The sequence below is a fragment of the Mirounga angustirostris genome, unplaced genomic scaffold (assembly GCF_029215605.1).
Source record: "Mirounga angustirostris isolate CCGP_5_RB_7025 unplaced genomic scaffold, mMirAng1.0.hap1 SCAF_1, whole genome shotgun sequence".
NCBI lineage: Eukaryota > Metazoa > Chordata > Mammalia > Carnivora > Phocidae > Mirounga > Mirounga angustirostris.
In genome coordinates this window covers 66,930,429-66,951,815 of record NW_026991709.1, presented here as the reverse complement: position 1 = coordinate 66,951,815, position 21,387 = coordinate 66,930,429, and the positions used below count along the sequence as shown (strand labels likewise).

The window sequence follows — 21,387 nt, the reverse complement described above, 5'->3', positions numbered from 1 at the left end:
TAAAGTAGAGAACTTACCCTGGCTTGGGGGAGTCAGGAGAGGCGGGGTGGGGGTGGGGGGTGAACAGGACTGTTCCACGGAGGGAACATAGAAGGGCAAGGTTTGCAGGCTTTGGTGGGAGAGATCTGCAGTGTTCTAGGTTAGTGTGGCTGAGGTGGTAGTTTGAGGGGGAATGTAAAAGATGAAGCATCATTCTAAGTCTCAGTGGATCACTAAATAGTTAAATGTGCCAGGCATTGAACTGGGAAGACAGTGAGTCCAGAACCCAAAGGCCTTCACAGGAGTTGCAACTTTTCCTTGGGGCAACTGGGAGCTATTAAAGGGTTCTAAGCTGGAGAGTGACATGACCAGATTTGCATTTTAGAAAGATCACTCTGGTTGCCTTGTAGGAAGTGGACCGGAGGGGCAGGAGTGGAAGCCGGGCTAGATAAGATATTCTTGATACAGGTCCACGCAAGAGACGATAGTAGCTTGGAATGGGAGTGGGTGCAGAGGGCAAGAGGGATGGATTTCTTGGAGGTGGAACAGTCGGGATTTGTGAGTGTTTTTAAGTGCTGGTGAGGGTCTAGGGGGGGTCAAGGATGATTACAGTTTTCCCTTTGGATGGCTAGGGGTCAGGTGGAGCCCTTCTCTGAACTAGGGAACATAGCAGGGACAATGACGACACCCCCACTCCCTGTCCCCCAGCTGGCTGCTCACAGAGGGGGCAGGTGGAACCCAGGTCTCGGGGGTGTCCCTGCCTCATTGCTCCCTGACTTCATCCTGACTTTCCCCCTTCCATTCTGGGGTTGGATGCTGGTGCAGCAGTAACCAGAACGCTTGTCTGTCCCTCCACCAGATCTGAAGCCGTGGGTCTTTAACTTCACCTACCCTGGAGCCCGAGATTTCTCCCAGCTTGCTCTGGATCCCTCCAGGAACCAACTCATCGTGGGAGCCAGGTAATGAGGTGTAGGAGGGTTCGGGCCACGGGTGGCAGTGTGCTTAGAACTGGCTGGAGGGAATATTATTTGGGATGAGCCCACTATGGGCAGACCCTTGTCTTGGGCCCGGGTTCCCCTCTGCCAGACCCTTTCTGTATCTGAATGTCTATCTCCCACAAAAGGAAGCATTAGCTGGAGCAAGGGCGGGGAGTGGGGGGGTGAGCTCTAGACCTCCAGATCTCAGCAAGCCATATTCCTTCGTGGCTGGTAGTTACTGAGAGCAGAACACCTGCTGGCCACCTTCTACCCCCTGTCCCTACCCTGCTGCCAGGACTGCCCAGTCAACGGCCTGCCTGGGAGCTCCATGCAGAGAAGGTGCCCAGGAGCCCCCTGCTGGCTGGCTGGCCACCTGCACCGGGGATGCTGGACTCAGGCCGCCAACTTCTCCTGTGAAGCCCTTCACTTCCCTCTGTGTTGCCTGATCTTGTTGAACCCCACTGTTCTGGATCTAGGGAGGACTTGTGGAGACGTTATGGAGTGGAACAGAAGGAGATAGTTCTCACAAAATCATGGACCATCAACTCTAGTAGGGAAGGGAGCTTAGAGATGTTTACTCCAGTGGGTCTCAAAGAGTGGTCCCTGGACCAGCAGGACCAACAGCACCTGAGAACTTGTTAGAAATGCAAATTCTTGGGTTCCACCCCAAGCCTGCTGAATCCGAAGCTCTGGCGGTGGGGCCAGCAATGTGGTTTAGTCAGCCCTCCAGGTGAGTGTGGTGACTCTCAGGTTTGAAAATCACTAGTCTAATCCAACTGCCCTGGACTTAAACATGAAGAGGCAAGGGACAGGAGAGGGGGAGGGGAGCTTCCCAAGATCACTTAACAAGATGACAACAGAGTACCATATATGCAGTAAAGCACCTACAGCATGGAGTAAATGAGGCATGTAATAAATCACCTCATCTTCACATTCGCCCCAGGCAGGGCGGTCTGTGATTATTCCCATTGTATGGACTAGTAAGCTGAGGCTCAGAAGGTTCAGGCCACCCGCCTGTGTTCACAGGGCTCTTTCTCATCCACTCTGGGGCTTCCCCACATGGGGAGCTCCACCCTGAGCCTGGCTGTGCCCTCAGAGACAGGAAAAGTCAGGCCTGCCTTTGGTCCATTGCAGCCCACACAGCAAATGAAGTGAGTCCTCAGTTTCTTCTCCCCCTTTCTCTAGGTCACTTTCCTTCCTCCTTTTCTTCTTCCAGACATTTCCCCCATTCTTTCTGACCCCCTGGGTCTCTGGAATTCAGGCTGGGGATATTTTTCATTCCTGTATACCTGCCTTGTTCCATAAGGGATTTAGGGGTGGGTCAGGCTGGGGAGATTTCTCTCTGTTCTCATCTCCCAGAAGAGCAGACTGCAATGCTGTGATGAATGGTTTTTGATGGGATAAAAATTAATAAAGTGATGCAATGTTTCCCCTAATTTTTTAAAGCTGTGAGCAGATGCCTGCATTACCTGAGCAGGCAGCTGGGGCAGAGCCCGAGCCCATCTGTCCTCAGGCCAGGAGGGAGGGGACGGGGAAGCTCTGCAGGGCAGGGGCTGGGGAGGTCCAGCAGAGGCCTAGAGCCAAGGTCACCCCATGAGGCCTGCCCAGCCCCAGGATAGCAAAGAAGCTAAGTGGAGGCTGGGCCTGGCACCAGAGCTGGGGAAGAGAAGCCTTCAGGCTGGGGTGTCTCCTTCAGGCCCCTGGATTCATTCAGCAGGGCCCCCCTTCTCCTGCTGGCCCACTCCACAACCTTTCTCCTCAGTGCTCTTCTCAGTAGAGAAGAGCCAGAAAGTTCTAAAGCACTTATTCCTAAACACCTCAGGAACCAAAAGAGAAATGGCCAAAAGAAGATATTAGAAAGGGGGCGCCTGGGTGGCTCAGTTGGTTAAGCGACTGCCTTCGGCTCAGGTCATGACCCTGGAGTCCCGGGATCGAGTCCCGCATCGGGCTCCCTGCTCGGCGGGGAGTCTGCTTCTCCCTCTGACCCTCCCCCCTCTCATGTGCTCTCTCTCATTCTCTCTCTCTCAAATAAATAAATAAAATCTTAAAAAAAAAAAAAAAAGAAGATATTAGAAGGAAAGAAAGAAAATTCTTAGGGAAATCCAAGACTCTGGATTTGGATCTGCTTGACATTAATAAAGCCTCTTAAGATGCATCACACAATTCCCCTGTCTCCACAGGCCTGTGAAATGAGAAAGACAGGCATTCCGTTTCTCCATTTCACAGATGCAGACACTGAAGCTCCCAGAAGGTCCCCAGCAGGTAGCCGAGCTGGAATTCTCCCTGCCTCTGCTGCAGGGTCTACTCCGTGAGCCTACAGTCACTTCTGCATGGCATGCTGACCAGTGGCCCTGTCGCCCTCAAAGTCCATGCCTAGTCATAGTGGCCTTGTAGCTCCAGAGTCCAGGCAAAGCGGTGTCCTCCCCACCCGCCACTGTGAGTGCCCGAGGGCTGGTTAACAGATCACCACTGTTATCTAAGGGCTTTCAAACATTAACGCTGTTATTTTTAGAGCAGTTCTAGGTTCACAACAAACTTGACAGGAAGGCACAGATGTTTCCCACATACCTCCCGCTCCCACGCATGCATAGCCTCCCCCACCAGAGGGGTCCATTTGTTGCAATTAAAGACGCACGCTGACACATCATTATCACCCAAAGTCTGTAGTCAACATCATGGTCTCTTGGTCTACATTCTGTGGGTTTGCACAAAGGTATAATGATATGTACCACCATTACGGTGTCATACAGAGTAGTTACTGCCCTAAAAATCCTCCGTGCTCCACCTGCTCATCCTCCCACACCACAAGCACTGATCTTTCCATAGTTTTGCCTTTTCCGGAATATCATATAGTTGGAATCATACAGTATGTAGCCTTTTCAGATTGGCTTCTTTCACTTAGTATTATGCATCTAAGGTTGCTCCAGGTCTTCATGGCTTGATAGCTCTCTTCTTTTTTGCTCTGAGGAATATTCTATTACCTGGATACAGTTTATTTATCCGCTCACCTGCTGAAAGGCCTCTTGGTTGCTTCCAAGTTTGGGCAATTGTGAATAAAGCTGCTATAAACATATGTGCAGGTTTTTGTGTGGACCTCTTTCCTTATTTAAGGTTTTTGAGCAGCCGGCTGATGTGACTGACGGAAACAGCGTTTGAGGCAGATGAAGCTGGCAGCCCTGTGTGGGCTGGATGGTGCAGGACAGGAATCGGGAGGGGACGGAGGCGGTGATTTGGGCAAGAGGAGACACGGTGGTCCAGGGAGTGGCCGTGGGAAGGGCAGATCCAGAGTCCCTGCAGGAGGGACTGCAGGAGATGAGGAGGCAGACAGGACTTGGAGGGGCCCGAGGCGCCGTGTCGGGAGAGATGGCTGGCCTGTCTGAGGACCGGAGTGGGTCAAGGTGGAAGGAAGGAGATGGCTTGTTTAGGTTCCTGCAGGAGCCTCCGTGAGGCTTCAAGTTTACCAGAAGTGGGCTCCCTGGCGGGGAAGATGGTGGTGGGGCTGGTCCTGCCAGCACAGCTGGGGGAGGGGGGGCAGAGATAGTGTGGGCTTCGGAAGTAGACAAGTCCGCCGCTTAATCCCAACTCCTTCACCTACTGTCTCTGTGACTCGGACATTGATCCCACCTGTTTCCTCATCTGTAAATGAAGTTTTCTCTCTCTACTCCCGGGGTTGCTGGAAGGTTAAAAGAGCCAGTGGAGATGAAGCTCTCCCTGGGTTGGCCCACCATAGGCCCTCCACAGTCTGCACCCAGCCCCCCACAAAGCAGGAGCCAGGAAGCTGCTTCCTGGGGACCTGCCTGCAGAGCCAGCTTGACTTATGATTTTTGTCTCTGTTTTCACAGGAACTACCTCTTCAGACTCAGCCTTGCCAATGTTTCCCTCCTTCAGGTACATTTGCCTGCCTTCCCTCCCCTCCCCTCCCCTTCCCTTTCCTGTGATTTCCCTGGTATTTGGGAGCTGGGGCTGGGGTAACACAGGAAGCAAGATTCAGAATTCAGCCCTTAGGGGCAAAACCAGGAGCCCCATGGGCATGGACTCAGGCTGGCTTCCAGGTAACTGCTGGGAAGGTAGCTGTAAGTGGGGTCGTGGTCACATAAACACGGAGGCACACACAGGGCGAACTGCATCATGCAGACGAACTGCACGATGCAGGAGGGAAGGAGCACCCGGGTGCGGGTGACCAGCTGGCCCTGTTTGCCTGTGAATGAGGGGTCCCAGGGTATAGGAATTATGGTGCTAAATCTGGGACAGTACTGGGCAAACTGGAATGGTTGGTCCTTCTAAGTCCTACACGGAGGTCTGAGTTTTGGCCTCAAGAGAAAGGGTATCCTTGGTTCCTTTCTTAGCTTGGCCTGAGTGATCCCATTCTAACTCAGCATTTTCACTGAGCTGTGATTGATTTATTATCTGCTGCCAAGAAGGATTCCCCAAGCATAATTCCCTAAGTGCTCTGGGAGGCATTTTAATGGGACTCCTTGATCCAGAACATTTATCCCAGATTGAGAAACAGATGCCAAACCACCTCTGCAGAGGCAGAACATTCTAGAGAAAAGAAGTCCATCTCTTCCTCAGTGAGGGGAAAGACTCAGTTCTTGTGTCTGGGAGGCTTCTGTGTTTATTGCATCGGCACTGGGGAGTGCGGGGGGGTGTGCTATAAGACAAGCAGAGGCTCTGCCCTCTAGAGCTCACAGTGTAGCCAAGACAAGACGATGAGTGCTGCATCGGACCTTAGTACAGAACGGTTAAAGGAGGTGGTCAGGCGCTAGGCTGTTTGGTATAGGATTTCACTGCAAAGGGCATTTGGGGAAGGGGACACCTCCTTAGTGAGCTGTTGTGACATTCTGGTCTGATTTCTTCTAGCTGCACCTGGGTGTATATCCACAGGGACCATTGCAGCTGGTTGCCAGAGGGGAGGTATAAGGGAGCAGAAAAGTTCCGACCATCAGAAGGGAGGGGCCCAGAAGAACTAGAATAAATTGAAAGGAAAATGCCATTCATCTGTTTATGAGTCTATCTATCCTCCAGTCCTTACCTTAAGCAGCCAACCTGCCATCCATTCATCCAACCACCCACCCAATAAACATTTATTGAGTACCCCGGAAACCTGGGTTTAGTCCCAGGCATGGTACTACGCATTTGAGGTCCAAAGGTGAATCAGGCTTAGTCACTGGCCTCAGGAATAAGCAGATAAGGTTACAAATGATTCCCTGTCCTGGATGGGATTTCTGTGGCATGGTCCTGGGGTCTGGGCTATAGCAGCATCCGGTGGACTGCCAGCTTGGTCACAAGCAGCCCATACAGAACTTACTTACCATGTGACATCCACAGAAAATGAAGCCAAGATGCCAAGCACAGCAGGTCAGGGCCTGGGGGACGTTGGTGCAGAGGTGGTTGGTTCAAAGTGGCTGGGAGGGAGTGGATCCAGGGGCCCTGCCCTGAGCTCAGGTAGTTGGCTTCCTTGGTTCCCAAGGTCTGCAAATGAAAGTCTTCTAGGAGCAGTAAAGTGGTCAAAGAGAGAAGGAGAAACGGATGCACAGAAATAAAAGCAATGCGGTGGGAAGCATGCAGGCAGGGTGAATGCTAGGTTCACCAATGGCCCAGAGGCGCTAGGAACCCATCAGGCTCCGCTTGGTCAGCAAAGACTTCTCGGAAAGCTATCCTTGGGCCGGAGCTCGAAGGATGGGGGTTTGCCAGGCAGCTGACGGGGGAACACAAATGTGTGAGATAGCATGGAGTGCTGAGGGGCCCAGTGTGCAGGATCATGGGGTGTGAGTGGGAAAGGAGAGGGAGGTGAGGCCTGGGGAAAGAGAGGGTCCATACTGCAGAAAGTCTTCACTGCTGAGCAGAGGAGTCTATATTTTATTTTGAAGGCAATGGGGGTCACTAAAGGGTTTTAAACAGAGAAGTGGCATGATCAGTTTTGGCGTTTAGATCACCTGGCCTGGTGCAGGGAATGGATTAGTGGAGGAGCCGGTTAGGGGGCAACAGCAATAGCCTAGGTGAGTGGTGGGGAAAATTGAACTAAGGCAGTGGAATGGGATGGAGAGAAGGAGAAAGATCTTCAGGGGACAGAAACACGCAGGGTCACAACATCAAACAACTCCAGGGCACACCTGGCATGGTCTTCTGCATGAAGGTGACCCCTAGAGTTGGGGAAGTTAGCAGCCCTGGAGGGCTTAGCCAAAGCCTTGGCCCCCAGTGGTGCCATCTAGGTTTCTGCCTTCCAGAGCTGGATAGCATAAATCAGGTTGGGAATGGAGCTAGCCTGGCTCATGGCAGTGGTTCACCCTTGGTTGCCCACTAGAATTACCAGGAGATATTTAAAAAACACTGACGCCTGGGTCCCACCCTCAGAGATTCTGACTTGCTTGTCAGGGTACAGCTGGGCACTGGGATTTTCAAATCACAGATGATTCCAGTGTGCAGCCAGATTTAGGAACCGCTGCTCTAGGAGCTCAGTATCGTTTCTGTAGGTGTTGCCCAGCTGGTTTGGCATCCCAGGTGTCCTTGACAACTGGCCCGCTGGTCCCAGGTCCCACATCTGATCAGATGTTAGGACTCTCTGGCTTGCTGATGAGGCCTGGCATTGGGCTTATCCCTCTCTGTGTTGATCTGGCCTCAGCCCTAGGAAGATATCTTAATGCCACCCCCGTAACTCACACTGGGGGCTCACACTGGGGGCGGGGGCTCAACTGCAGCACCTTCTCTGAAGGGCGCTGCAAATCAGCCACAAGTGGACCAGGAATTGGTTTTACCACCTTCCCAGGGTGTCTCTTTGGGGCCTGAGCTCAGGAGTCCAGAGTGGATTCTCCACGACAGAACTAAGGAGAGGAATAAATACTTTTCATGCCCACATCCCCACTGTAGTGGGGACCATCTGGCCACAAAGCGGAGAGAGGGAGAGAAGTTGGAGTGGGCTGTCTAGCATTCCCTGGAGAGGCTGGGGGTGAACCCCGGCCTCCAGTCCCCTGGTCTGTCATCTGGCCCGGTGAAAAAGCCGTGACTTTTGACCACAGAAGCCTGACCTCAGCAAGTGCCCTTCCATTGCCCTCTCTGGGACTTTGGGTCTCTGCTTATAAGCTTTCAGTCTGCAGCATCTGCTATCACAAGTGGCTCAGGGCAACCGAGTGCTAAAATGGAGCTGACCACTGCCCCATACCACAGGAGGAGGTAAGGCCCAGCCCCCCACCCCCACCCCAGCTTCCTCTATTCTCCATACTGCCCGCGGTATGCATGGTTCCAACTCTCCTTTACAGCCAACTGATCCTCCCACTGGCCCCAAGGTAGGATTTAACCAAACTTAAAGCTCAATGCTTTATTGACAATTTAAACAATTAAAGAATAATCTAAATACAGTTTATGCAAACCAGCGTCCATTAAAAGGACTTTTAAGTACCTAACCCCTATTAAACAATTTATATAAACGACTATTCCTTCAGGAAAATCGAAATGCTGAGCCTCCTCCCCAATTCTCCAAGCACTAAAGGGAAGGGAGATGTGTGAAGCAGCAGAGGGCTGTGTGTGTGTGTGTGTGTGTGTGTGTGTGTGTTTACTCATGCTTGTAGACAGGGAAGGGAAGTCAAATCAGCTCATCTGTGATGGCTATTTATCAGTGTAACTTAAACTGGTTTGGGGAAAGAAAAGGTGACCAGTGGTCAAGAGTGTCAGGGGGATGCTGTGTGATGAGCTAACTTGGATTTGGCAATTTTCTGACCTTTGCCAGAGAGCTTCCAGGGGATGAGGTGACTAGAGGCCTAATTGCAATGGATTTATGATCTTGGGCTACCAGATGTCCTGAAAGTGCAGAAACACAGACTGTTCTGCACATACGAGTCAGGGCACGTGTGGGGCTTTGTTGGGCCTTGGCAGACAATGAAGCTGATTCTGAGCTCTCTTCTAGTTATCTCTACATTCTCCAAGCTAGTCTGACGACTCTCAAGTTATTTGAAATCTAACCTCTGCTGAATGGTGGACTTAATGCTCAGAAGATGTTTTAGTGTTGAGCCATTGTCACTGGCATCCAGGGGAGGTGCTGAGTCTGCAAGGAGATTTCTCCAGTTCCTGGCCAACTCACCTGTTCTCTCCCATAGCAGAAAAACATGCAGTTTCTAGAGATTGCCATACTGGAATTTCTGGAACAGTCCTAGTTTAAAGCTTTATGCATGGCAGATTGATTGATCATACATGTCTATCTCCACTTCTTCACAAAAACCCACTAAAATGACAGTGAGGAATTTTTAAAGGTTCAGATCCACAATGACAGAGAGACATCAATGGAGAAGAGATTAAACACATTTTAGGGAGATGGAACGTGGATGGACAGTCATAACTGATTTAGCAGAGCAGAACAGTTTACAGAGGAAAATATGCCAGAGAAGTAAGCTGAACCCCCCCAAAGGGCTCAGAAATTGGGATGTTAGGTATTGAGGAATGTGAGGATGGGGTATAAAGATAAGGGGGAAATCGTTGAAATTGTCTAAATTGAGAGGTTGGAATCCAGGGCTCCTATCCCATCCCACATAGCAATCCCTTCATCCATTTTACCCCTCCCCCAACAAAGGGAGACTAAGACCCTTTCTCTAAAGAGCTAACTGGTGAGTCTCCAAATTTAAGACTCCAAGAAAGCTAAAGGACACTAATGGGGTATGGGGCTAAAACAGTGTTTCTCTTCTTTCTCTCTCTGTGTGATTTATTTATTGAAGAAACCTGGTCATTTATCCTATAGTCTGGATTTTGCTGATTGCAATCCAAGTGGTACATTTTACCATTTTCCTCTATTCTCTGCATCATCTGTAAATTGATTGCTAGATCTAAAGACTTTATTCAGTTTAGATTCCAACAAGATTGCTCACTTCAAGGGATTATTGTGTACTTTTTTTAGGATGCACATAGTATTCTGGTTTTTTTCCAATGTTAGCAGCCACTGATGATTGTTTCCCAGATCCATTAATTCTGTAGGTGTTACAATGTATGAGCTGGACTTCTACAAAGAAAAACTTCTCATCTCCTATTTGGTTACCCAACCATATAGTCATATAGGAAAGGCAGGATAAATGTTTGATACTCTTTCTTTCTTTACCACATTTTAAAGAATGAGCAGTTTTGCTAGTGTCTGTCAGTGCTCAATCTGTCAATGATGATCAGTTAATTTTATTATTTTATTATTATTACAAACTCAAAATGGCTTTAAACATTGTTGAATGTGTTTCAATCCATTGTAGTTATCTTTCATGACTATCCCATCTCTGCCAGTAGGGGGCCTCTTCAAGTTGGTTCCTGGGTCCTTTGACATGAGGACCCTGGTTGCCTTTGGTTGCATCCTTGCTGTTGGGTGTGAGGTGTGAGGAGGTGTTCCAGACTCACCTTGTTGTACATTTCCTAACCCCAGCCCTGGAATCAGCCATTACTCTAAGATGCCGGTTCCTTTCAGTGGGAAATGGCTAGTTGATTTATTTTTAAATATAAAGAAATAGCCAAAAATCACCAGACCTATCAGGAAAGCCTCTAAAGTAAAAGAGAAAGATCAAATCAAACAAGCAAATAGAATGAAGAAACCTGTGAGAAAACAGGGACAATAAGAGAAATATAAGAAAACATTTTTTAAAATTAATTAGAAAAAAATGAATGGAATCTTCTGAGATATAAAAATGTATTGTTTTATAAAACAAATTAAAACTATGGAAATGAAAAATGTGATTGGGGAAATAAAAATTGAATTGAAGGATCAAAAGATGAGGTTGAAGAAAAATCTCCCAGAAATTAGAACAACAACAACAAAAAATAAGAAATTAAGAACCAGGGAGAAATAACAGAAAATTAGAGGATCAACACACAAGGGCCAACAGTTGACTGGATTAATGAGCTACAAAAAAGAGAACAGAGGAAAAGGTGAGGAAGAAATTAAAGATGAAATTACATAAGAATATCTGCCAACACAGAGCATGAGTCTTCACATTGAAAGGGCTGAATGGGTTCCCAAAAGGGACATGTACTAAGGCACATCAGTGTGAAATCCAGGATATTGTTATGAAAGAGAAGATCCAAAATGCTTCTAGAGTCTAAAGAAAAAGAAAATGGTCATTAGAAAAGTTGGGGAATAAGAGTTACATCAAACTGTGGGGTGCCTGGGTGGTTCAGTCAGTTAAACATCTAGCTCTTGATTTTGGCTCAGGTCATGATCTCAGGGTCATGAGATCCAGCCCTTCATCTGACTCCATGCTGAGCGTGGAGCCAGATTCTCTCCCTCTTCGTCCCGACCCCCTCAAAAAAAAAAAAAGAAAGAAAAAAGAAAAGAATTACATCAGACTTCTCACAGCAACACTGGAATCTAGGAGACATTGGAAGAATAAATGCCTTTAAAATTCTGAGTGAAGATTATTTCCAACCTAGAACTCTGTATCAAAGCTATCAATCAAGTATGAAGATAGAATGAATCAAACATGCAAGAATTTTAAAAAATTGAACTACCATGGGGCACCTGGCAGGCTCAGTCAGAAGAGCATGTGGCTCTCGATCTCAGGGTCGTGAGTTTGAGCCCCATGTTTGGTGTAGAGATTACTCAAATAAATGAATAAATAAAAAGTTTTAAGAAATTGTTCTACTATGTTCCTTTTCTTAGGAGGATACTGGAGATGTGTTTCACCAAAATAAGCAAGTAAATCAAAAAAATGGGAAACATGGGATTTAGCAAAAAGGAAAGGAGAGAAGGTAAGTCCCAGGATAACAGCCAAATAGGAGGGCCCAGGAGCAACCAGTCCACACTGGGACAGGAGCCTGGAGGCTGGGGCAGGAGGGAGAGGACAGGAACGAATGGATGATCAGAGCCATTTGTGTTTACAGTAAATAATACTGAGATGGATTTGTAACACCTGTTGGACATTTGGGAAAAAATTAGTGGTAAGTATGTTGCAAAACAAGCAAATGAAGAAAATCAAGGCATTATTCAGTCCCGGAAAAACAAAAACTTGGTCAAGGAGGAAACCGCATCAGAATAGGCATTATTTTATGGATTCTCAGATGCACATTTTGACATTTTAATGAGTCTGAAATCAGGCCATGTCTTTTGGTTGATGGCGTCTTAGTCACTGTCAACCAGACTGCCGTCCTGATTGACTTGTCCTTGCCTATACAGGTGTGAACTTGGTCATTACCCTGATAACAGCAACCCATTAACATTTCAGGCCACAAACCATTTTAGGATCATATGAGGGGGAAATATGAGTCCTGATTTTTTGGAAAACCTTCTGTGGACACCTTCTGGTAAGACCAAGAAAGTACCAGCATCCAAACTTGCAGAATGGGATCCATAGCTCAGAAGAAAATTCCGGAGACCAGAGTGGAATACGCCTTAAGAATTGCTGAATCGCTGAAGCCCTGGGTGGTTCAAAAAAATGATCCTCTAAAGCAAGCAAACATAACAAAACAAATGAGCACTAACAACTGGAAAGTGACTCAGAAGAGGCAAACTGAATTCAAGAAGGTTTAAGAATACTTTATTGGGCTTGTTTCCATTTTTCTTCTTTGTACACACAAGATTGATAGATGATAGAAATTGTATGTCTAAATAAGAGCACTTTTGATAAGTTTACATTAAAAATTTAAGTAATAACGATCTGATTGGCAGTATATTTTCTTCCTTGGTGTTTCATATTACAATCAACTGTGTTTTATATTCAGCGAAATACAGGGTACTGGTTGGTAGTAGTAAACAATTTTTATATATTCATAATAAGGTAAATACCAATGTTGATTTTAATTTAAAAATAATTATATTAACATTTTAAATACTTAATATTACATAATTACAATGGGAGGATGGGGAGAAGGGAAATGTAGGTGTGCTTTGGGGTGGGGGAGAATGGGATGGGTGATCGGGAAAAATCTTTACCTCCATATCAGGAAGTCAGAAGAGAAAGTCTGAGATTGATACATATTTTTGAGAAATGGGATTAAAAAATTAAATTAAATTAAAAGAAATTCTATTAAAACAAACACACACAGAGAAAAAGCTAAAAGCATTGAAAGTGGTTGTCCTTAGGAAATGGGATGGGTGGAGGAGGAGTGGGTTGCCGGTTGGTTTTTTTTTTAATAATTTTTTCATATCATTGACTTTTTCAACTCTGTACATCATTACTTGGATATAAATAATTTTTAAAATAAAATAAAAATTTTAAAAATGCCTCAAACAAGCCTGTTCTGTGCTGTTACCATTTTAAATATACATATCCTTTTCAGGCCATATGTTCTAACTTTGGGCTTGAGAAATCTATTCACTGTGAGAAGCTGCAGGATGTAACAGAGAGAACTCAGCTCTGGTGTTAACTGTCTGGGTTTGCATCTTAGGCTTGTTGCTTATTAGCTTTGTGACCTTGGGTGAATTGCTCAACTTCTCTGAGCTTCATTTTCCTCACCTGTAAAATGAGCAAAAGTCTACATGTTTCACTGGCGGTGAGGATCCAAGAGAGAGGTGCTGTCAAGTCGTGGCACAGTGCCTGTCTGGGTGTTCAGCTCAGGGGAACTTGAACTGCTTTTGATTGTGCACAACTGTCCCACCGACCCAGCCAGTGGAACTCCCACCCCCTTATGAGCAAGATCCCTTTGCCCACCAGCCCCCAGCCCCCCTCAGCCACCCACTGTCTGGAGCTTCAGGCCCAGTGTCTGTGGTACAGTGTCTGTGGGCCATTGCTCTTGTCGGCCTCAGGGGCCCCAGAGTTGCTTGTTTCTGTCCCTCTTTCCTCTCACATCAGACTCAGCCATGGAGCTGATGGGGTCCTGAGGATCACAATGCCTCCATTGTTCCTGTCCAGATAAACCCCATGGCTCTGAGGCCAGATGCCAGGGGTCCTTTGCCCTCCAAGGTCTGGGAGCAGAGGCCTTCCTGAGCTCCAGGCTTGGCGTGGCAGGAGGAGCCCAGCCTGCTCAGAGGGCTGATGGAGGCATGAGCAACTTGTTCCCCCCGCTCCTGAATCCAGGCTCTGCCGGAGTCAGCCCTCCCTCTGCCCCACAAAGCAGCCATCTTGGAGCTGTGCATGGACAGCAGCCTGCAGCTTCCTCCCCCAGCACCCTTCTTCTCCCACATCCCGGCCCTGGAGCTCTGCAGGCAGGGACTTCATAGCTAGGAGGAGCTTTGTGAGAAATTAAAAGCAGGTTGGCTTTTTTTGTTGTTGTTGTTTCCCGTTTGGATAGAAGATCTGCTTGCTCAGGGCTCCCTCTCCCAGGACAGGTAGGCAGTTCTTGTTTATACGTGTGACCCAGAAATCTTAATGAGCCACACACCAGGGCTGTTGACATTGCCTGGACATGGAGGGTAGCGCTCTCCCCTGCAGCTGCTCTTCAGAGGCTGGGAGGGGTGTGAGAGAGCAGAGACAGAATAGGTGAAGAGGAAGGGGGGTTCCTAGGTGGGGACCAGCCCTTTCCTAATGTCATGGACACTTGGGAACACGAGTCCCTGAGTGAAAGCTGCATCCCCAAGCACCCCATGGTGCACCCCACGATAGAGCGTGAGTCATGCTACGAGGGAAGCAGACAGCACAGCGTTAGGGAGGCGTAGCAATTACAAAATGGGAAGCCCAAGGTTCTGAGACAGCGGGATAAAGAGAAAAAACACACAGAGCCTTTGAATCAAGAATGTGGGTTCCAGTCCTTGCTCTACCACATGGCAGCAGCGAGCCACACAGAGTTTCTTCACCCGTTAAGGGGGAAACAAAACAAACAAACAAACAAAAACCACTTTGCAGGGTAATAGTGGGAAAATTAAATAGATCTGTCTCTAAGGTTTGCAAATCTAGCCTTTCCTCCCTCCCTGCCTCCCACTCATTTGAGGGACATCTGGCACATAAGGGAGGCACGTTTTCCATCTCCCACTCTGGGTCTGGGGTGGTCCTGAAGGTCCTCCTTGGCCACTTCCAGCTCTCTGGCTGACCTGGGGGAGGAAAGATGGGAAGGTCCCAGGACAGAGCTGCATGGGGATAGTTCAGCATGAAGACATTGTTACTGCCGGCCTCCCTGACCCAAGCAGTGGGGACGGTGTTGGATTGAGGGGACATCCTCCTTAGGGTCTCTGAGTAAGGAGATCTGGCAGGCCTCTGAGTCCACGTGGATGTAGTGAGGGGAGCCTTTACCCTGCTGGCTGTCATTGACCCTTTCCCAGCATCCGGTCCCCTCCCAGCCCTGACTGCTGCCCGCCTGGCGGTGAGTGGCACAGGGTGTGATGTCTGTGTGCCCCTCCTACAGGCCACGGAGTGGGCCTCCAATGAGGACACGCGCCGCTCCTGCCAAAGCAAAGGGAAGACTGAGGTATGTGGCTCCCGTGGTCCAGGGGCCTGGCTTAGAGCTGGCAAGAGGCTTGTGGTTGTGGGGATGGAGGGGCACCTTGTGGGCACAGGGCCGCCTGCGGGAGAGGCCCAGCCTGCAGGTGCGTGGCGGGGGGAGCTCTGGGTGCAGGTAAGGATGCAGCGCTCAGCATCGGGGTGGGCAATGACGCAGCAGGTTGGCCTGGGGGTCGGGGGGATGTGTGAGGGGAGGGGATGTCTACAGAGGCAATCTGAACTTCAGAGCAGGGCACATTGGGGGCAGAAGGGAGTGTTCTCAAATGTTTGTGGTGCAGTGGTGTGAAGGAAGACACCCAGCCCCACATGTGGTGCCCCTGTCCCTCTCTTACTTCTCTATCACTATGCTTTAGGAGGAGTGTCAGAACTACATGCGAGTCCTGATTGTCACTGGCCGGAAAGTGTTCATGTGCGGGACCAATGCCTTTTCCCCGGTGTGCTCCAGCAGACAGGTGGGGCCCCCTCAGGGTAAGGCAGACTAAAGAGGGCATGGAGAGGTTCTCTCACCCAGGCACCACACAGCCTTGAGTGGGGGAGCCAAATTTAGTAAAAACAAAAAAAAAAAAACCCCAAACAGAAAAGAATGCCCAGTTAAATTTAATTTCAGATAAACAGCAAATTATATTTTAGCATAAGTATATCCCATGCAAGCTTTGGGACATACTTATGCTAAACAATTATTCATCGTTCATCAAAATTCAAATGTAACTGGGTCTGCTGTATCTTATCAGTCAACCTCACCTTGGAGGGTCCTGACTGGGGGGGGGAGTGTGCAGGGAACAGAGGCTGATGGAGCTCCTGGCACAACCTCCTCCCTCCATGATGGCGGCTCCCTCAGAGGGACTGTGAGGTGGGGCAAGTGAGGAGGAGGTTGGAGACAGGGAGAGGTTCAGAGACACCAGGGACCCAGGAGGAAGCAAACTCGGGTTCAGGGGGGCAGGGGAGAACAGGCAGCCCCTGGGTCTCAGGGAAAAGTGCCCCTATCTCCCCGTGTCCCCAGGTGGGGAACCTCAGCCGGACCATAGAGAAGATCAATGGTGTGGCCCGCTGCCCCTACGACCCACGCCACAACTCCACAGCTGTCATCTCCTCTCAGGGGGAGCTGTACGCGGCCACCGTCATTGACTTCTCAGGGCGGGACCCCGCCATCTACCGCAGCCTAGGCAGCGGGCCACCACTTCGCACCGCCCAGTATAACTCCAAGTGGCTCAATGGTAAGGGGGCACGGCCCCGGGGGTGGGGGTTCTCCTACCAGCCAGCCTACCCTGAGCCCTATCAATCCTCCTTCCTGCCCCGCCTCTGAAAGGCATCACACTGGCTTCCTCAGGAGGCCCAGAATCGGGGAGATGTTTGCCCAAGGACCGAAGTACACTGGAGATGGACTCCAGATGAAATGACAGATGTACCCAGAACAAATGGAGGGGAAGCGATGAGGGCAGAGGAAGAGTTGGGAATTCATTAGGAGGAAGGGTTATAGGAAAGAAGAGGTTGGGAGAGGGTGGTAGGAGTTTCCTTTCCCTTGGAGCTGAATTCCTGCTTCTCCACTGATTGGCTGTGTGGCTTTGAGCAAGTACTTGACCTCTCTCTGCCATAATGTTCTCATCCGTAATCAGAGGATAATCGTAGTACTTACCTCGTAGGTTGTTACGAGGAGCACAGAAAGTACTTATAATAATGTCTGGTAGGCAGTGAGTGCTCAGTAGCACAGATTAACTATTACTATAACTTCGTAGTGGAGGTGGGAACAGGGTTAGGTCAGCAAACTGTCCAAGGGTGTCAGGATGCGCATCTGGGAAAATGGAAGTCAACTCTGTCCCCTTCCTCCCCGCTGGCCCGACCCACCCCTTTGTTCCTCTCCTGCCCCCCAGAGCCAAACTTCGTGGCAGCTTACGATATTGGGCTGTTTGCATACTTCTTCCTGCGGGAGAACGCGGTGGAGCACGACTGCGGACGCACTGTGTACTCTCGGGTGGCCCGAGTGTGCAAGAATGACGTGGGGGGCCGCTTCCTACTGGAGGACACATGGACCACGTTCATGAAGGCCCGGCTCAACTGCTCCCGCCCAGGCGAGATCCCCTTCTACTACAATGAGCTGCAGAGTGCCTTCCACCTGCCTGAGCAGGACCTCATCTATGGGGTCTTCACTACCAACGTGTGAGTCCCTGGCCCTCTGCTATCCCGTCCCTGCCTCGCGGACTGGAGGGCATGGGCAGGTCCCTCTCTGGGCCCCTGTTTCTCCTTCTGTAAAATGGGGAGTGCAGCCGGTCTTCAGGGTAAACTTGCTCGCACATCACACACTCCTTACTTGGCTGTGGCTTGCTGCCTCTGGAGGAGTAAGCCCTTGTTCTGGATTGCTGTGAAGGGCAGGCCAAGGCCAGATCTGAAGAAAGTAAACAGAGCTGGATTATGGCTCTGTGCAGGAAGAAATTGCTGTGGTGAAAGGAAAATAGCCTGCCTTGGATGAGTGGATGGCAGCCCCGGGAGGGTCCAGGAGCAGCTGCCTACAGGCAAGCTCAGAGAGAATTCTCTCCAGTCCCTTCCAACCTCAGGACTCCATGATCCTGCTAAACCTAACCAGCAGAGCCTCCTGGCAGTCCTGACGGCACTGGGAGACACAGGCTGGGAATCAGAGCCCCTTTTGTTTCCTGGGTGTATGTAAGGAAGGGTAGCCCTCACGGAGATCACGAGGCCCCCCTCCCCCCACCTCCTCCTGTGTAAAGGCTGACCCAATCAGGTGATTTCATGTACAAAGTGCTGAACGGGCAGCAGAGACCGAGGAACACGTTTGTTGTACAGGATGCTGGGCAAGGTTCTTTGTGAGGACCTCGGAAACATATGAGCCTAGAGTGCCATGTGCTGACGCTGGGCCCCAGGTAGCAGGGACTGGAGGAGGGCCATGCTAGCTATAGCAAGCACAGTCTGAGAGGAGGGACAGGGATGAGAGCAAAACTGGGAAACAGGAGCAGAGAGGCCATCCAAGGCGGGGGGATACCCGTCCATCGCAGCCCACGCAGGCCATGAGCTGACAGCCAGGAACTATGACCAGCCAGGCAGTCAGCACAAGATACTGGGCAGTCATGAGCAAGGGGCAGGAGCTGCTAGAGAGGCACCAGGGGGAAATGATGAGAGTGGTATGGATTGGAAATAGTTTCTGTATTGTGTGCCTTCTCCACGCCAGGTGCTTGTCACGGTGGGGGAGGGAGGGAAGCAGGGGTGCCAGTGAGCAAAAGCAGACCTGGCTTTGCCCTTAAGGAGCTTACCTTCTAGAAATAGTGGTTATTAAACACCCAATTTTAACTGTGATAAATGCTACAAAGGGAAAGGGCAGTGTGCAGGGAAGCCTCTACCAGTATGGAGGGGTAGTGATCAGGGAAGGCTCCTGTAGGAAGTGACATCTACTGGATAAATGGGAGTTAACTAGGGGAGAGGAGCATTCCAGCCCGAGGGAAGAACACACACAGAGCTTCGGAGTGGGAAGACAGAAATGTTTGAGGAACTTACTGGAGACCAGTGTGGCAGGAGCCTGGAGGGTGAGGAAGAGGAGAAACAGGAGAGGAGGCTGAGGGGCTAGGATGGGAAGAATTACGTCCTTACAGACTGCTGCTCAAGGGTTTTGATCTTTATTCTAAGAGCAAGGAGAAATTACTGAAGGCGTGAAGCTGGCCAGAGACCAGCTTGGATGCGCATTTTGAACTGTTCCCTGTGGCTGCTCTGTGGAGAATGGATTCAAGGAGGCTGGACAGGCTGTAGGAAGGCCAGCCACGAGATCAGCGCAGCATCCAGCCAGAGATGATGGGGGCTGAGGCCAGGCAGAAAGGGCAGGGAGGGTGATGGACACATTTGGGAGAGGGTCTAAATGCCGAGAACAGAACTGGAAACATTTGGCTGAGTGGTATGGGCTCTGTGACCTGTTCACATCAGACTCCTAGAAACCCCTGATCCCGGGACTGAACGGGTCTTAGAGGTCACCCGGCTCAGGGTGTTGTGGGCTGGGCAGCATGAATCAGGGGTTTGATAACCAGCTTGAAGGGTAAAATAAAATGAAGAAAGCAGAATAGAATGGAATAAAAATAGCGGAGTACAATGCATTTAGTAAGGGTATTGTTTCATGAAAATTCTTTACAAATGTGTGTGCTCGGGGGCGTGTTATTCGGAGTTGTAATATGAAGTATATTTCTGACAGTGGGCTCTGGACTAAGTGTTTGAAAAACACTAACTTTATTTGGCCCTCCCACTGGAGAAGGGAAAGGGATGAGGAAGTAGCACAGAATGATCCCCCAGGGCTTCTCATCAGTGGGCCTTTCCCAGAGTTTCCAGAGTGTGAGGACCGCACCCTCCTTCCCTGGGAAAAGCACCGGGCTTGTGCTAGGCCCTCAGCAAGCCTTGGAACTGTGCCGCACAGTGCCTGGACGGCCGGCTGTGGGGCTTAAGGGACCCAGGCCCGCAGGGAGGGCGGCACCCCACCACCTCTTGTCTTTCAGAAACAGCATCGCCGCTTCTGCTGTCTGCGCCTTCAACCTCAGTGCCATCTCCCAGGCTTTTAATGGCCCATTTCGCTACCAGGAGAACCCCAGGGCTGCCTGGCTCCCCATCGCTAACCCCATCCCCAACTTCCAGGTATAGCTTCTCCTCCCCTTTCCCTCTCCTCACAGGCCAGCTTTTCCTAGATGACCAGCCCCCCAGTTGATTCCCAGCTGCTTAGCACAAACACCAAACCTGTCCCAGCTGGTCTGCACCCATCTGTGAGGCCTGCGATAGTTCCCTAAGACGGTGGAGTGAGAACGGGAGAGTGGGTGGGATGCAGAGCAAGGGAGCCTACTCTGAGCCATCTCTAAATGTGACTTCACACCTCCAGGGAGACTCAATATAGGAAACTAGGAGAGCACTCACAAGCTGTCTGGTCAGAACTGAGGGATTTTAGCTGGAGTTTGCTTGCAGTCTACCTAGACTGGGTATTAATTCCTGGAGGGTCTGAGTGACAGGAGGGGTCAGGGCCCAGCCATGGATGATGTGAGCATCCCCTGGTGCTATGATGGAGAAGAGGAAAGAGCCCTGAGGCAAAGGAAGCTAATGATGGTCAACCTTCAAATCCATCAACTTCCTGCCCACAGGGCAGTATGGAGCATGGGAAGACCTCAGGCTTTGCAGTGGGATCATCCTGACCCAGATATAGCTCTCCCTCTGTGTGACCTTGACCTGGGTCAAGTCACCCAACCTCCTGGAGTCTCTTTACCCTTATCTGGGACTAGGGATAATACTCTTGACCTCAAAGATAACTGTAAGGGTTAAATATGTGCCTGACAGAGTGCCTGGGATGTAGTAAGTGCTCCATACACGGCAGTGGCCCTCCAGCTTCGGTTTGGAAGGTGTAAGAACTTTGAGCTGGTAGGAACACGAGAGAAGGAAGGCAAGTTGTGGCCCAACATGGGGGAGGAGCACCTACAGCAACAGCATAAAATCACACCACACTTGTTATCCACACTCCAATGATTCATTTTTAGATAATCCAGCCCCTTTTTCATCTCTCCCGCCCCCCCTTCACCATCCCCCGCAGGTCCCTCCTCCCCATCTTCCCAGCCTCATTTCCCCTTAGTTCTTAGAGGCATCTCTTCCCCCCCACCCCCCGCCCCGCCCCAAGGGGTTGCAGGGAACGCAGCAGCGGGGATGTTGGGGGTGGGGGGCCGGGATTGGGTAATCACGACCTGCCCGTGGCCGCCTGGGTTATGATGAGGAAGGAGAGGGATAGGGGACTGGGCAGCCCAGCAGCTGGGCACGCGTGACTCCCCCCCCCCCCCCCCCCCCGCGGTAGTGCGGCACTCTGCCAGAGGTGGGCCCCAACGAGAACCTGACGGAGCGCAGCCTGCAGGACGCTCAGCGCCTGTTCCTGATGAGCGAGGCTGTGCAGCCGGTGACACCCGAGCCCTGTGTCACCCAGGACAGCGTGCGCTTCTCACACCTCGTGGTGGACCTGGTGCAGGCCAAGGACACGCTCTACCACGTGCTCTACATCGGCACGGGTGAGCCCTCTCCGCCCAGCCTGGCCCCGGGTGGGGAGGAGGTTGAAGGGCGGGGGCGGGGCGGGGCCTTCAAGGCCCCCCTCGTCC

General features: G+C 50.4%; 1 protein-coding gene across 2 annotated transcripts in view; it reads left to right on the top strand.

Annotated features, from left to right (window-relative positions):
• SEMA5B (semaphorin 5B) overlaps positions 1-21,387 on the top strand; it is a 118,819-nt gene that overhangs the window by 82,509 nt on the left and 14,923 nt on the right. Inside the window, exons 3-10 of one of the 2 annotated variants that reach the window (XM_064569764.1) lie at positions 839-938; positions 4,799-4,844; positions 15,189-15,251; positions 15,637-15,735; positions 16,380-16,497; positions 17,152-17,437; positions 19,765-19,900; positions 21,093-21,300. In XM_064569764.1, the coding sequence (XP_064425834.1) occupies positions 839-938; positions 4,799-4,844; positions 15,189-15,251; positions 15,637-15,735; positions 16,380-16,497; positions 17,152-17,437; positions 19,765-19,900; positions 21,093-21,300 (1,056 nt within the window). Of the gene's footprint in view, positions 1-838; positions 939-4,798; positions 4,845-15,188; positions 15,252-15,636; positions 15,736-16,283; positions 16,498-17,151; positions 17,438-19,764; positions 19,901-21,092; positions 21,301-21,387 lie in introns of both variants that reach the window. The other variant, XM_064569715.1, reaches the window with a different exon arrangement.